The 14,648-nt window shown below is 41.1% G+C and overlaps 2 protein-coding genes across 2 annotated transcripts; both read left to right on the forward strand.

The window, feature by feature from the left end:
• The first annotated feature begins 397 nt into the window (after positions 1 to 397).
• LOC125889214 (epithelial membrane protein 3-like) lies at positions 398 to 5,101 on the forward strand. The gene is made up of 5 exons (XM_049577011.1): positions 398 to 552; positions 3,043 to 3,153; positions 3,307 to 3,409; positions 3,506 to 3,646; positions 4,584 to 5,101. Exons 2-5 carry the CDS (start codon positions 3,076 to 3,078, stop codon positions 4,757 to 4,759), a joined length of 498 nt encoding a protein of 165 aa, XP_049432968.1. The 5' UTR covers positions 398 to 552; positions 3,043 to 3,075; the 3' UTR covers positions 4,760 to 5,101.
• Positions 5,102 to 5,570: 469 nt separating this feature from the next.
• Positions 5,571 to 14,400, forward strand: fam83e (family with sequence similarity 83 member E). The gene is made up of 10 exons (XM_049589485.1): positions 5,571 to 5,951; positions 6,041 to 6,788; positions 7,636 to 7,782; positions 8,488 to 8,612; positions 11,413 to 11,847; positions 12,537 to 12,596; positions 12,709 to 12,777; positions 12,863 to 13,094; positions 13,187 to 13,396; positions 13,670 to 14,400. The coding sequence occupies exons 2-10, from the start codon at positions 6,321 to 6,323 to the stop codon at positions 13,853 to 13,855; spliced, it is 1,932 nt and encodes a 643-aa protein (XP_049445442.1). The 5' UTR covers positions 5,571 to 5,951; positions 6,041 to 6,320; the 3' UTR covers positions 13,856 to 14,400.
• The last annotated feature ends 248 nt before the right edge of the window (positions 14,401 to 14,648 follow it).

Here is a 14,648-nt window from a genome sequence, read left to right on the forward strand (position 1 = left end):
CACTCTGGTAATACTGTGGTGGTCTTCATGCCAAGCTGCACAGATGGATGAACAGCATACAGAGTACACGTGCAGCACTAGCACAAAAATGTAGCCATAATGATATAAAATTTAACCACAGGGCAGCCACACCTAGCACTGTAAGAGTTATGACAGTAGGTTTCAACTGTGTGATTCTGTCTGAATAATGGATTTAAGCATACATTACCTCATCATATTTTGTTTTGAATATCAATGCAGACTGGGTATCTGTGCTACAGCTTTTGAGGAAATGTCCTGTTTTCACGCAGGTCTAGAGGAATGTTATTTTTGGTGTTGAGTTGGTCCAGACCACAGATTTTGAGGGGGAGGGCAGGGAAACTTTAGAGGAAATGGGTGTTGAGAACTCCTCCTATATCTAACTCCACATTCCTCCTCTGCACCCTTCTCTCAAATTTTTGGAGCTAAAACGGTCTGTGAGGACAAAAAGAGCGCAAAGGGGAGACAGCGACAACTGGGAAAACGAATCAGAGACAATCACTGAAGGGGACAGATAGCCGCTGAAGCTAAAGGGTGAGAACTTTGTTTGTTTGACTAAACAGAAATGGATTTTCACACACAGCTTAGTATGAGGCAACACTTGTCTAATGAGTTGCAGATCACCAAATATGATTTAATGCTAACAAAACAGCCCTTGATGATATTATTTAAACATTTATGAGGATGCTTTCCTGTTCTGTGCATTCCACAGTGCGTGCAATGTCTGCAGTCATTACTTTCGTTCTGTCTGTGCCAGTCATCTCAAACCCTTATGTAAACCAGATGTAGTAGTATACAATCACACACATGCTTCTCTGAATTGTCCACAATCTAATAGCAACAGTGGTTTTCCCTCTATGGGCAGAGCTGGCTGGGAAAGGCAAACATGTGCAAGAAGAAGAATAGCCTCCCAACTCCTAAAAGTCTTAGTGCACTGTACAGTTGTGGGAAGGTCATTTAGGGAAAAGGGAAAGTCTACACCCAGCACTTGTGTCTGAAAAGGGATTCAGTGATTTGTGAGACCAGGCAGCGGCCTCTCTTTGTGGCCACAAAAACAAAAAACACAGCTTTGATGTTTTTAGACAAGTTTTTTTTTTTTATCAGAAAAACAAAATACATAATGTAGTAGAACACAGTACACAGCACTTTATCCATGTTTTAGGATAATTCCTTATTTAGTTTGTGTTGTCCATAAGTATGCCACAATGCACATTCTGTTTTTATTTATTCTAGTGGTTAGTTACCCAGGGGAACTGAAACCAAAAAGTTTTACTTAATAATGTGATTTCCCCTTTTTGCTCGTGTCCTCAAAAATGTCTTTGCTGGAAAAAGTGAATCAAATCATTGAGTCATCCATCACTTATTCAGAGCTGTTGCCAGTTGACTTAAATCCCTTTTTTACAATAGCTTTTCTTTGGTGTGAATCACTGGGGAATGTGTGTGAAAGGGAGAGAAAGAAGGAAAGGGGAGTAAATTTGTAGGTGTTTCATACTGAACCTCAAGTGGAATGACACAGAACTAAGCTGTTTATATGTCCAATGGAAATGAATATTCCACTAATAATACTGTTTGCATGCAGCTGTGTGTACTCCAATTAATGTGCCCTAAGGTGTCATTAATCATGTGAAAATGTGGGAAAGTAGGATGGCTGGAGCTGCTTTTGCATTTTGCTGCATTAAAATTGGATTTTTTTTTAAAGTTTCCACAGTTGGCGGACTTGTTGGACCGTGCAAACACAGCCCTCCTCTTTTATTCATGTGACCATTTTCTTGTAGAGGTCGTCGTTCATTTAAAAACCTGTAATTGTGCAAGTCTTTCAATATTTAGAAGTAGGTGTGTTTCTTCTTTTGACCAGAAATGTGGGCTTTTCTTGTGGGCATGCATCTCTACCCCAGCCTTACACACTGTTGGCTGATTGTTTTGTGTACAGCATATCCATGACAACAAACAAGATGGCAAGATACCATAAAAATCCCAATTGTGAGGTAATATGAGGAGATATTTTGAATGCACGTGTCCCAAAGAATGCTCCTAAAACCTGAATAGTACCGACATACCGCACGTCTTACTCAGAAAAATGCTTCATCAGAAACAAGGATATATTAGTAATGCATGTAAACATTGTAATCTTTTACACTGTAGGTATAAAGTTTGCACCCAGATTCATAGCTACACCGCAGTATATCATACCGTTGGTAGATAGCAATTTCAGACTCCTTGTTTACAGCGGTTACGGGGAGCTGATGTTGTGATGTGTTCCTCAGGGACTGGACAGGCTCTGGAGCCAGAGAGAAACCCCCCTCCCCTGTCTGTTTGGCATGCTCGCGGCCTGATAAATGGGCAGAGATCATCAGATGTTGAGTTGCATGATGAAAGCACTCAGTTTCCTCGAGAGGCAGACAGAGAGTCCACTGTTTCAGGCCACTGACATCGGAAATCTGAGGGTCATTTTAATGACATGGATGAAAGGGACAATGGTCAGCGGTGGCAAATGGTTTCTCTTTGACTACAGAGCTGTTTGGTTCCATGTGGAGCAGCCAGTGCTGACGGACAAATGTGTAGGATTTAGGGGAATTTAATGGCATCTAGGGGTGAGGATTGCACATATGCAGCAAGCTAAAACTTCTCTCAGTTAGAATTCCTTCAGTTTTTGTTGTTCAGGAGGTTTTTACTGGGAGCCGAATTATCCACAGAGGTCTCTCCAAAACAGGTCATCCTCGAAAATAGACCTGGTGATTAAAACCGGTAAAAACACTGAATAAAGCAGCTTTACATTACAATTACAAATTTTGTGGACATAAACCCGCTCCCTATGTAGATATAAATGGCTCTTTGTAAGGTAATGAAAGCACAGCAATTCTTATTTTCAGGTGATTATACACTTAAGAAAATATATTTATTATATTATATGCCATTTCTGCCAATAGATCCCCATAAATCCTACACACTGGAAATTTAACACCAATGGGTTTTACAGACACCATCCTATAATCAAAATGACATCACATGGTTGTTTGTGTGCAGGATACCAGACTTGTCTCTCATCTTCAAGCAGACATGGTCCTCCTGCTCGTATTCCTAGTTGTGCTGCACCTGGTCACCTTGGCCATGCTCCTCATCGCCACCCTGGAGAAGGTGAGACACATCTTAATTTATGTTGTCATTCTTCTTACAGTATTCCACTGTTAATCCCTTTATGATGCAAATAAAGCCAAACATAAAAATGCTCTCATATTACCTGATGGTTTTGTGCATGTTGCCATTTTTGTTCTGTCTTTCTTTCTGCAGTCATGGTGGATATGGGATGATTTAGAAATCACAGACCTCTGGTATAACTGCTTCCACGATAATGCCACGAAGACCTGGTTGTGTGCTACTACCAATGAAAGCGGTAAATTTTCTAAATGTTGGATATAATGCACCTGCCTGAATCTTGTAGTTTTGCACCGTCAGTGTCTTCCACTCATTTTCTGATCTGTTCTCCCAGACTGGCTGCAGTCCGTCCAGGCCCTCATGGTCCTCGCTGTGGTCTTCTCCTCCATCTCCTTCCTGGTTTTTCTGGGTCAGCTCTTCACCATGTCCAGAGGAGGACTCTTCTATTTCACAGGACTCTGCCAGGCATTTGCAGGTGTTTGAAATCTTATTCAATTAAACACATAAAATCCTGACAGCATTTTATAGTTTTTCTTTTTCACAGACTGTTAAAGATATTTAATTTTTATAAAATCATGCAGCGTTCTACAATATGATACTTCACATTACTGTGTACTACAATAGAATACTTCAGGAAACTGTATACAACAGTGGAACTTCTCCATACCATTCATTACAGTAGAGTAATTCATTACTCATGTTTAGATTTAAAGTGGGAAAATTAGCTATATTCTATATTTTTCTCTTCGTCGATAAATCTCACGAAAAGATCAAAACCAGCAATGAATTTATCTCACTAACAGGTATTATCTGTGTATCCAAAGCCTGAGCGCTGTAGACCCCAGTTGTTTAATTAAAATCCATCGAAAACACACTAAGCCACAGTGTTGCACAAGGTGACATGTCCCCTCATTACGACAAGCATGGACATCGTTGTTTAATTTTGAGCAACCCCACGTGCACTGCCCTGCTGCTGTAAATACTCACCAGAGAACCAAATGTGTATTTATCTGCAGCTGAAAATACTCCCCCCAAAAATGCACTATTTATTCCTGTTTAAGCAGCATTTCCTACAACCTACAGTGCCAGTCCTGTTTTTAAACATGTTTGTGTCTTCATTAGGAACCAGTGGGCTTGAGGCTGAGTGCCGCAGACCGCTTAGGGAAGTCAGAAAGAACTGAGAGACTGCTTGTTGGTTTTGGTTCTTTTGTTGTGTGATTGGTTGACCAGAAGAAAAATGAAGGACAATGCCACTGTTATGTCTTCAGAACTGATTTTATTTACTATGTAAAATTTACATAAGCATTATTAATAACCTGTAATGTGTAGTTAAGTATGTACACACCATGAATATGTATGACTGGGGTGACATAAGAGAATGTGATCCCAACTTGAATGTGTCACTCTTGCAGGTTTGACGGCCTTCGCTGCTTGCCTCATCTTCACCTTCCACAGAAAGGAGATCTTAAGCGACTCCAGAGATCTGAGCAAAGGACGCTTCGGCTACTGTTTCATCCTGGCTTGGCTGTGTGTCCCTCTCCTCCTGGTCAGTGGAATCCTGTACGTCCACCTGCGCAAGAAACAGTGAGCCAAAACCAGAGATGATGAAAAACCTCTTGACAGGAGGGTGACGCGCTTCACTCACTTCAATCACTTTTCAATTAACAGAGGAAATAAAAAAGGAAATACCTCTTTAAAATGATACAAATCTGCTTTACTTCTGACTCAGTATCCACCCTACTGTGCTGCATGCTATGTGAGACATTATGTCATCATGGTGGCATCTCTTTGTGAGGCACACTGTCACTCAAGACCAGATAAGAAAAACTAAAACAGTCATGCTGTAAGATACAAAGCTCATATTAATGTGTTACATAAAATATAAGGCAATGAATGCATAACTTGTGCTTGTGTAATTGAATGTTTTTTTGTATTTTGTATATGTTTACTTATTAAAGAAGTTAACATATTGATGGTTGATATGGACTTTACTGAAGAGCATTCCTGTATTTAAAGGGCTTAATCTGTGTAAGGCCTGTTTTTGTTGTGCTTTATCTGCAGCACAGTGCAGGTGCAATCCTCTGACAAAACACTGTTTGCGAAAGGGTGCGCCATCTTTGTCTTCTAATCACTCATGATCTTGTGGCCCTCACTGTTTACTTTGTTGAAGTATGCTCGCACTGTTCTCTACAGAATACTAGAGGAACATGATAATGATCTGATAAACTGGCCCGTCACACTCGTTATATCAGGAGTCACAAACATAGTTTTATCCAAAGGTATTTCTGCAGAAATGAAAAAGGAATCACTGTGATTGCACCTGACACCTTGAGGAGGAAGTGAGATACAGTGTTGCATGTTACTCTTGCCAACAAACCTACCCGTCAGGCTGGGCCAGTCCAGAAAGGAAACTGTGAGGTAAATAGCAGCCTCTTAGACAAAGTACACATGGCAATATTATTCGCCACACACCTCACACGCGTCAAGGAAGTGTATGACCTGAAACCAGAATAACAAAGACTATGGTTTAATCGAAATTCTGCAGCTGTGAAGATCAGAGAGATGCACAGAGGGATTGTGAGTGTGTGTCTGAGCAGCTCACCGACCTGTCAACAGCGCAGCATTTCTGGAATCTGAGAACAATGTTGGTGAGAAGGAGTGTAAGGGTTAAGAGGGGTGAGATTGCATGCAGGGGAGGGAACACACAAGGAGCCGCAGCTCCTGAGAGCTTCTGTTCTGAGTAATGCTTGAGCCAGAGGAATGAGGCATGCTGCCGGGAGGTGAGTTTCACATTGTTGATTTCTGTGTCTTCAAACTGATTTTTTCAGACACTGATCACTTTTACTCATTCATTTGTTTCTCATGTCAGCCTGATGTGGTGGGAAAGGCAACTGCAGATCAAAGACTGGACTTGTGAACCCTGACCAGATTATTTCTAAGAAAGGATTGTCTGCAGCACCAAGATTATACTTGGGCAGCTCGTGCACACATGGAAATATTGTGAGTTTTTGCAGGAGGGATGAATGAAATCACTTTAACTAGATCAAAAGGTGACATGAGCTGGCCTGGGTTTGTCTTGTCATCACACAACAGGAGTCAGTAACTTTGATAGGTAGCACTTATTCCCAGAGACGCACAAGGCTGCAGTCATGTCAAACTCGCAAGAGCAGAGCCTTGATGAGAATGCAGTGTTCCTGCCGGTGAAAGAGTCCTCCCCGGAATTCCTCCACTGTGAGAAGGAGCGTCAGGCGGTGGAGAGACTCCTCGACGCAGGACCAGAGGCCTTCTACAGCTCCATAGGCACAGAGCGCTCCGGCTGCTTCCTGTCCTCTGAAGAGGTCAGCCAGATCACCAGCTGGGCTCAGGACTACCATCTGAACCCTGTACAGGTGCAAAGACAGGAGAATGGAGAGGACAGCAGCTCAGAGATGGAGGACTTCGGTTCCACCTACTTCCCTTCCCATTCAGACACACCAGCCCCGGACCTGGAGCTGGGCTGGCCTGAGAAAAGCCCATGGGTGCCAAAGGGAAGCGTGACAGTCCACGCCAGTCCTCCTGCAGAGGGGGAACCTCCTGTCAGACAGATCATCAGGCAGCACCTGCAGAAGGCTGGACAAGTATGCAAATATGATGTGAATTTTTAATGGTTGAACACAGCACATTTTTTAAAAATATGGGTAGTGCTGATATTAGGAACTAGGGAAGAGGAAGGAGTATTTAAAGGTATAGTATGTAGGATTTAGTGGCATCTAGCTGTGGGGTTGCAGAACTGAAACTTCTCCCATGTGCCAAGCATGTAGGAGAACTACGATGGCTGATGCAAAACATGACAAAATGAACGGCCAGATGTAGAGCCAGTGTTTGGTTTGTTCTTTCTGGGGCTACTGTAGAAACAACATGGCTGATTTCATGGAGGAACACCTGCCGCACATGTGTATATACAGTAAACGGCTGATTCTAATGTAATGAAAATGTGATTATTCTAATTTTCAGGTGATTATAAACAAATGAAAACATAATTGTGAGTCGAATATACCATTTGTACCAATAGATGCCTTTAAATCCTGCACGTGGGACATTTACATTTTATGAGACGAACAGAAATGTTGTACTTTTTCTCCACTATGTTTATTTGGTGGCTTTAGTTTAAGATTTTATTTGAAAAAATATTGAATAAACTCAAAACTGTAATGCACTGCTCAGTTTTAAGTTTTAAGCAACTTGCACTGCATCAATGAATTATGACACTGACAGAAACTAGTTTTACTTCACTACATGTTGCTGGTAGCACTTGTTCAAGTACCTCATCACTTCTTTCAGTGCTGCATCAAAGTAACTGTCACAATTATGTAATCTTGTAATGACAGAAAAATAAGAGGGAAATGAGGGGTTCCATTTTGTGTAAGCCACTCTCTGAATGATCCCGTCACTTACAGGCTATGTGACATTTTGTGTATGACGCAGGTTATTGCCATTGTGACAGACAGACTGACAGATGGCGCAATCATCGGCGACTTACACAACGCTGCCTCCCGGGGTGTCCCTGTCTACATCATCCTGAATCAAAGGTCCATTCAAGAGAGCTTCACGCTCAACAGGCTCAGGCATCCGGTGAGTCACCTGTTGCAAATCAGCACACACCTAGCAGCCATCTGCTAGTGTGTGTTTAACATGGCAATGAATAAATCTGAGATTTTGCGTTGCCAAAATGAAGCAACACCGGTCTAGTTTTGTGGGATTCTTTCTAGCAGAGGTCACATCTCAAAGTAAGTGTTACTTAAGACTTGACACACTCCATATGTACTCTCGAGAGGTATCTCATAAAAAGCAAGTGTCTTCTTACTTTGGCATGCTTATCTTAGGAATGCAACATGTACCCTTAAGGCCGTGTCACTAAACTGGTTGCACAGCATTCAGCATTCTGTGTTTTTTTTCATGTGGTGAAATGTTATGAATGATGTGTGAACAATGTATGCGCGCAGCACATAACAGTGATGAACATAGAGCAGAACCAAATTGCCTGACTACAATTAATGATAATAAATATACAATATTAATTATGCTGGTATGCCATTGCTGTCACAATCTGATGCACAGTGGTCCACCACTCCTTCAGCTTTTCATCTGGCGCCAGCATCATCAGGTCAAATACTTTAGTTCATGACAAAATACCTGAATAAAACCTCTTGTTTAGCCTACATACAAACCTTGTGTATGATACAACATATTACCAACCGGTTCATTACATTGTGTCACGGATAATCCCCAGTGTAATTCAGGCTCAGGTTTCAACTTTCAACACTTGTGGTTTGACAGAACATGCAGGTCCGTGTTCTTGGAGGGAAAACCTTCTGTTCGAGGACAGGAAGGATGGTGGTCGGGGAAATGAAAGACAAGTTCCTTCTGGTGGATTTAGAGACAGTGATTCATGGCAGCTACAGGTGAGCAATTGTGTCTTTTAAAGGAATATCTCACCCCCAAATTACCATTTGTACATCGAGCCCAGTCTCACTCTGAAGTCATCGGAAGTCGTTGGGCAGTGACTTGCGCCATGAAAAACCAATGAAAAAAGCCATCCAACTGTCGGCATGATACACAACCAGTCGTCGTTGTAGTTTAATGCTGCCCAGTGGCATCAGGGGGAAACAGGGCCTGACAGAGACGAAAGTTAAGGCAGCGAAAGTCTGACTGGGCTGGTGAGAGGGGTGGTGTTTGGGTCCAACAAATACAGACTTTCATCCGAGAGAGCGGTGTTCACATCCCCTAAGATTCTAAAGCCAAACCCTGTTCTTCTTTCCTAAACCTAACCACATGCTTTTGTTGCCTGTGCCCATCCATGTGTGTTTGTTGTTGAAGGAAAAAAAAAACAACATTAATTCACGGTGTTGCACTGACATAGTGCATTATTTTGAAAGAGACTGTATGTAAATGTTGAATTTCCTGTGAAACCGGAAGTGTATTTTGAAAGAAGACAATGTATGTAACAGGCAGAACTTGACACAGCGTCCCAGAACGTGAACAATCAACCCACCCAGGGTACCTTGCACCTCGTATGTGGACACGGAAAGTCCATGACCATACGTCAAGATGTGTCGAGGTCGAAGTGACAATGTGTTGGAGCATCAATTACTCGCCCTGCTATGTTGAATTTTGTGACAAGGTTAGGCAATAAGGTTAAACCAATGCAAAACTATATCAGAACACCTATGGAGCCATTTTTGGTCCAAAAAAAAAAGATTAAATCTGAGCCTTATAATAAAGGCAACACAGCCTTATTATGTCTAAACTAGTTTATCAACATTACTAGCAGGTCTAATCATTGATATGTTTTACCAGTAGGTGTTTACTCTGCAGTAAAGTATTTGTGAGTATTTGGTATCTTGCAGCGAAGGTAAGCAAATCTGTCCATGCACTGTTAAATTCAATGTTTTTCTACAAGATTTTTCCTTTCTGGAATTGAAATTCATGGCAAGCTTGCTAAAGAGACTCAAGACAAGCCAGGACTCTTGATGTTCGGCAAAACTTAGAGAAAAGGCGCCAGGCCTCATCAACATTTTAGCTGATAAAATGTTAAAACATTTTTTGAATTTGTTGTAGACCTAATTTGTTGTTATACATCGATTCATTGATTAACGATCTGATTATATTGATGCAAAATGAAAACATCGATCCATATCGTCATCTTAAAGATACACATTTATTTTGAAATTCACATAGCACGTCTGTGTCACCATTTCTGGGCAAGCGTGCCTCTGCTCAAACAACAAACAGAGCTCAGAAATAAAATGGTCAAATCATATTCTAGTTGTTTTTGTGAGTTGATGTAAATGATTGTGTTAGATGGGCATATGATATCGCGTCATATCGATCGCAGGCTCCTGAATCGAATAGAATCAAAATCGTATCATGACAGACTTTGTGATATCAGCAAACATCGTATCGTCATCCAAAGAAATCAATATAATATCGTATCGTGATGAAGCTGGTGATTTACACCCCTTCTAATTTGTTGTAGGCAGGGGCGGCTGTGTTCAGGAGGTAGAGTGGGTCATCCACTAATTGGAAGATCATTGGTTCAGTCCCTGGCTCCTCCAGTACACATGTCAAAGCATCCTTGAGCAAGATACTGAACCCCAAATTGCTCTCGATGGCTGTTCCATCGGTGTGTGAGTGTGTTAAAGGCAAAAAAATTGAGTTGCAAGTGGCCTCTGTGTGCGTGAATGGGTGGATGTTACTTGTAGTGTAAAAGGCACTTTAAGTGGTCGGAAGACAAGAAAGGGGCTATACAAGTGCAGTCCATTCTATGGGTTACACATTTTTACAATTGGATGATGTAAGAATATCTTTAGAGCCACAACAATAATAAATGGAAGTTAACATGTCTAATGATTCATTTCCATGTAGCCTAGTTTTGGGTCAAAGCCACAGGGAGCCATTGGAGAGAGGCTTAAGAGCCACATGCAGCTCCGGAGCTGCATGTTGCCTACCCCTGATCGGGTTGTATGCTCAGTACTTCCCAAACAGACTGCCTTTTCTAGTGTAGGACTGATCTGAAACTGAAATGTATCTGTGCTCTTTTCAAAGCCGGACTCCATTGACAAAAACAGTAATTTTACCTCACTGAACACAGGAGCTGCTTATCTAATGCTGCCTCAATTGGCAGTTTGTTTGTGCTTGTGTGACTTTGCTGAATCTGAATGAACTCTTTTAAACACCAAAACTGCAAAATAATGCAAACAAACTAATTTATTGAGGCAGCGGTTGACCAGGAGCTCCTGTGTTCAGTGAGGTAAAATTACTGGTTTTGTCAATGAAGTCTGGCTTTGAAGAGAACATAGATAAGTTTCACTTTTAGTTCCCTGTTGGAAAGCGCCGAATGCTTGGGATGTCCTGAGCATATCACGGGATAAATGAGACTTGAATTATACTGCATGAGTTGTGGATGTTTTGATGTAGTTTAGCTGGTGTTAAACTTGTTCCCATATGGCTTAAATTCACCAAGAATATTCTCTGTGTTCGGATTATTTTTTCACCGGAAGCATGCAAGAAAAATAGAAAGTTTTCTTCACAAATTCAGTGTAACACATGGTGAGTAATTGATACACAAATGATCATTGTGGGGTGAATTGTTCCTTTGACTCATTCCTTTTACATGTATCACACACACACACACACACACACACACACACACACACACACACACTTGAGAGTGATGTAACAAGCTGTCTCTGCACTCTGCAGTTTCACATGGACAGACGCCCACCTGCACCGGCAGCTGATCACCGTTCTACGCGGCCCAGTTGTTGACTCATTCGACAGGGAGTTCAGGATCCTTTTTGCTGCTTCGCTCCCCGTCCCAGACACGTGGAGGACTGCGGGTAGTCACGTAGACGTGATTCATCAGCTGAGAGACCATACAGATCTCATTTTTCACAAACATCATCATTTGGATCCTGAGATTACCACCCCTCCATCCCCACCTGCTGACTCCCTCCTGGACTGGGAAGCCATGGGGGTTATCCAGAGAAACCAGTGTCTCCCGAGCAGTCCTCTCGGCCAACATGAGGAAATCATGGTCAAGGAAATGCCGCTGCAGAATAATATGCTGTTTGATATAAACACACCCATTATGGACAGTTTTAATAGAAATGGAAACCAAGATGTGGATAAGAAAAGGTACATGGATCAGGTTGACTCAACCAATCTATGCTGTCTTTGGACCAAGCATACTATTTATCCTCCTGAGACTCTGCGTCCTCGTATGTGGACATCACATTTCGTGTTTACTTAACCTTATATTTCATTCTACTTAACTAAGACCTGTTGTCCTTGTTCGTGGACACTTTTTTTGTGCCCTCTAGTGGTAGTAAGAGCAAAATACACTAATCCATGTAAGAACAAGATGGTAGCCATCTCTGCCAAGTCAGTCTGCAGTCGATCCCAACACAGAAGTGGCTAAATTCCAAAACCTGATCACATTTTATGGCTGAAACTTGTTTATTTATGATTGATAATGTTTGCAGTTTGATATGGCAACAAATTTGACCAATTTTAGCAACAGTAACAAGATAAGACACAGTTAATTAGAAAGAACTCATTTGAGGATATTGGGACTAACTATCGCTGACAATGGTTTTTAGCTAGGAGAATTTAAAAATGCATACCAAACACAAGTTCAAGTCTCAGGAGGATATATATGTATTTAAAATTCACTTTGTCACAAATATTTTTTTTTTCTTCTTTTGTTATTCTACAACAATTTACCTTTAATACAAACTTACACCAAAATACTGAAACAGCATCGTTTTAATATCTGGTGTCAGTTGTTAGGAATGACTTTACTGATCTCTTTTTGTATGTGACAGGGTATATGAACACTTCTCTCCAGTGACAAACAATGTGCCAGATAAATCAACACCTTTCAAGTGAGTCTACAGCTAATTTTGACATCGTACAGATTAAGAGTATAGGCTCATGTATTGATCCATTAGTTTTTATGCAAATCTTCTCTTAATGGGATCTTGATTATTTTCATAGCAACACACAGCCCTCACCAACAGACCCGACAACGCCAGAAAAACTGAACACATTTAATGAATACAACAGGTAACACCCAAAATATACGAAAGGAAAACACTGAATGAATTAGTATTTAGATGTCATATCCAAATGAATTTTTTATCTCCTACAGGGTGGAACGCATCATAAATAAAGCCTTTTCCAGACAGCTCTCCATAGAGAAGAACACCAATTTAGATGACAGCACAACTAGACTTGATGATAAAGCAACAGAGCCGGTGCACAACATGATCATACTCTCCTCTTCTAAGAGAAAAGAGCGCTCAAGGAGGGAGGCCACACTGCCAGAAGAGAGCAGCATAAATGAAATTACCTCCAAAGTGGAGAACACACCATCTTCTCGAGTAAGTAACTGGCCTTCTCTGTGATAACACTCGAGTTAACCTTACGCTCCTGTGAGTTGAGAGAAAACTGAGATGCATTTCTGTGCTCACAGAAACCCATCATCCTGAGGGTGCCGCAGTCTGAGAGCTTCAGCTCTCTGAGTGACATCATGAAGAGGATTCAGCCTCAGCAGAGCACTCCAGGGCTGCTGAAGAGAGGATCAAAAGCTGCTGTGTCAGAAATGAGCCAGTCCATGATGGACCTGAGCGTACACAATGCAGATGATGACAGAGGAGTCCCCGTACCGAGGCTCAAGGCCAGTGTAAGTGTGTGGGTTTGTGATGTTTCTATGTGAAGAGGGAAACACTTTAATCTTTTACTAAAGTACAAATACTGTGACAATAAAATAACCCCAACACACAACTCCAACACCTCTGCTGGTATCAATTCATGCACACTGTTTTGATATTATTTGTTTGGTTTTGAGACATCCACCTCTGCTTCCAAAACAGTGGAGGTCAATGGAGTATTTTTTTGTTTTTTACTGAGACATGTTTCATTGGTGCTGTTTTCATATCTTCTGTTTCCTTGGCAGTGCTTTGACCCGGATAATATGACGCCTGCCCTCACCCTGATGAAGAAGAGGAACGATGGGATGAAACCTTTATTATACAGAACGCCAAAAAACTTTCTGCCCAGAGAGAGGCCTCGAAGCTCCAGTTATGCACTCAATTTGGACTGGAGGAGGTCACTGGCAGAGACTGAAGGTGAACAGGAATGAGGAGCGAGGAAGGAAATACATGAGGAGCCTAAAATGTTCTGTGATAACATTTTTTGTCACTGAGGAAAGGCAGCTGCCAGCAGCGGATCGTTACGACCTCTGCAGTGTTAATGAAGTAACCCAAAACTGCTGTGACTCTGAAAAAAAAATAGGAAGCACACCAGTTCTACCTGTTGATCTGATGTCCCACTGAATTTGATTATTATATGTTATACTATTTGATGCACTGCTTTACTTTATAATATGTTAAAATGAATAAAATTGTTCTGTTAATGCTACTCTCCATGAATAGTATCACCTATTCAACCAGGATAGCTACTGAGATAGAGGAAGAAATTAAATGAATAATTCAGGTAAATAAATAGAAAATAATTTTAATAACAAATAAATACAATAACTACAAATTTACCAAACCTTCAGGAGTGGCAAGAGATTTACATTTGTGCCAAAACAGATATGAAACAGATGTTCTCAATTATTTTCCTAGATGTTTGTTTTTGTTTTGTGAATGTGCAAGCCAGGAAATAAAAGAATTTTTAAATGTCCATAAATTATTTTATTTTTTTTGTGCACTTAAAGGGATATTAGTCAAACTGGTGGTTATTCATTTTAGGACTGGGTCTTGTCTGTCTCTTCATCTGTGGGATACTGGCACATGAGAGGTTGAAAGTAAATGGTGCTGATAAATTTTACTTCATGCAACGCTAGCAGTATATCATGACTAAAAAAGTATGAGATAAATATAAAAATGGTTTAAAAAGAAAACGTTGCTTGTTTGCTGATAGGATGTAAA

This window comes from Epinephelus fuscoguttatus, linkage group LG1, assembly GCF_011397635.1.
Source record: "Epinephelus fuscoguttatus linkage group LG1, E.fuscoguttatus.final_Chr_v1".
In the NCBI taxonomy this organism is placed as follows: Eukaryota; Metazoa; Chordata; class Actinopteri; order Perciformes; family Serranidae; genus Epinephelus; species Epinephelus fuscoguttatus.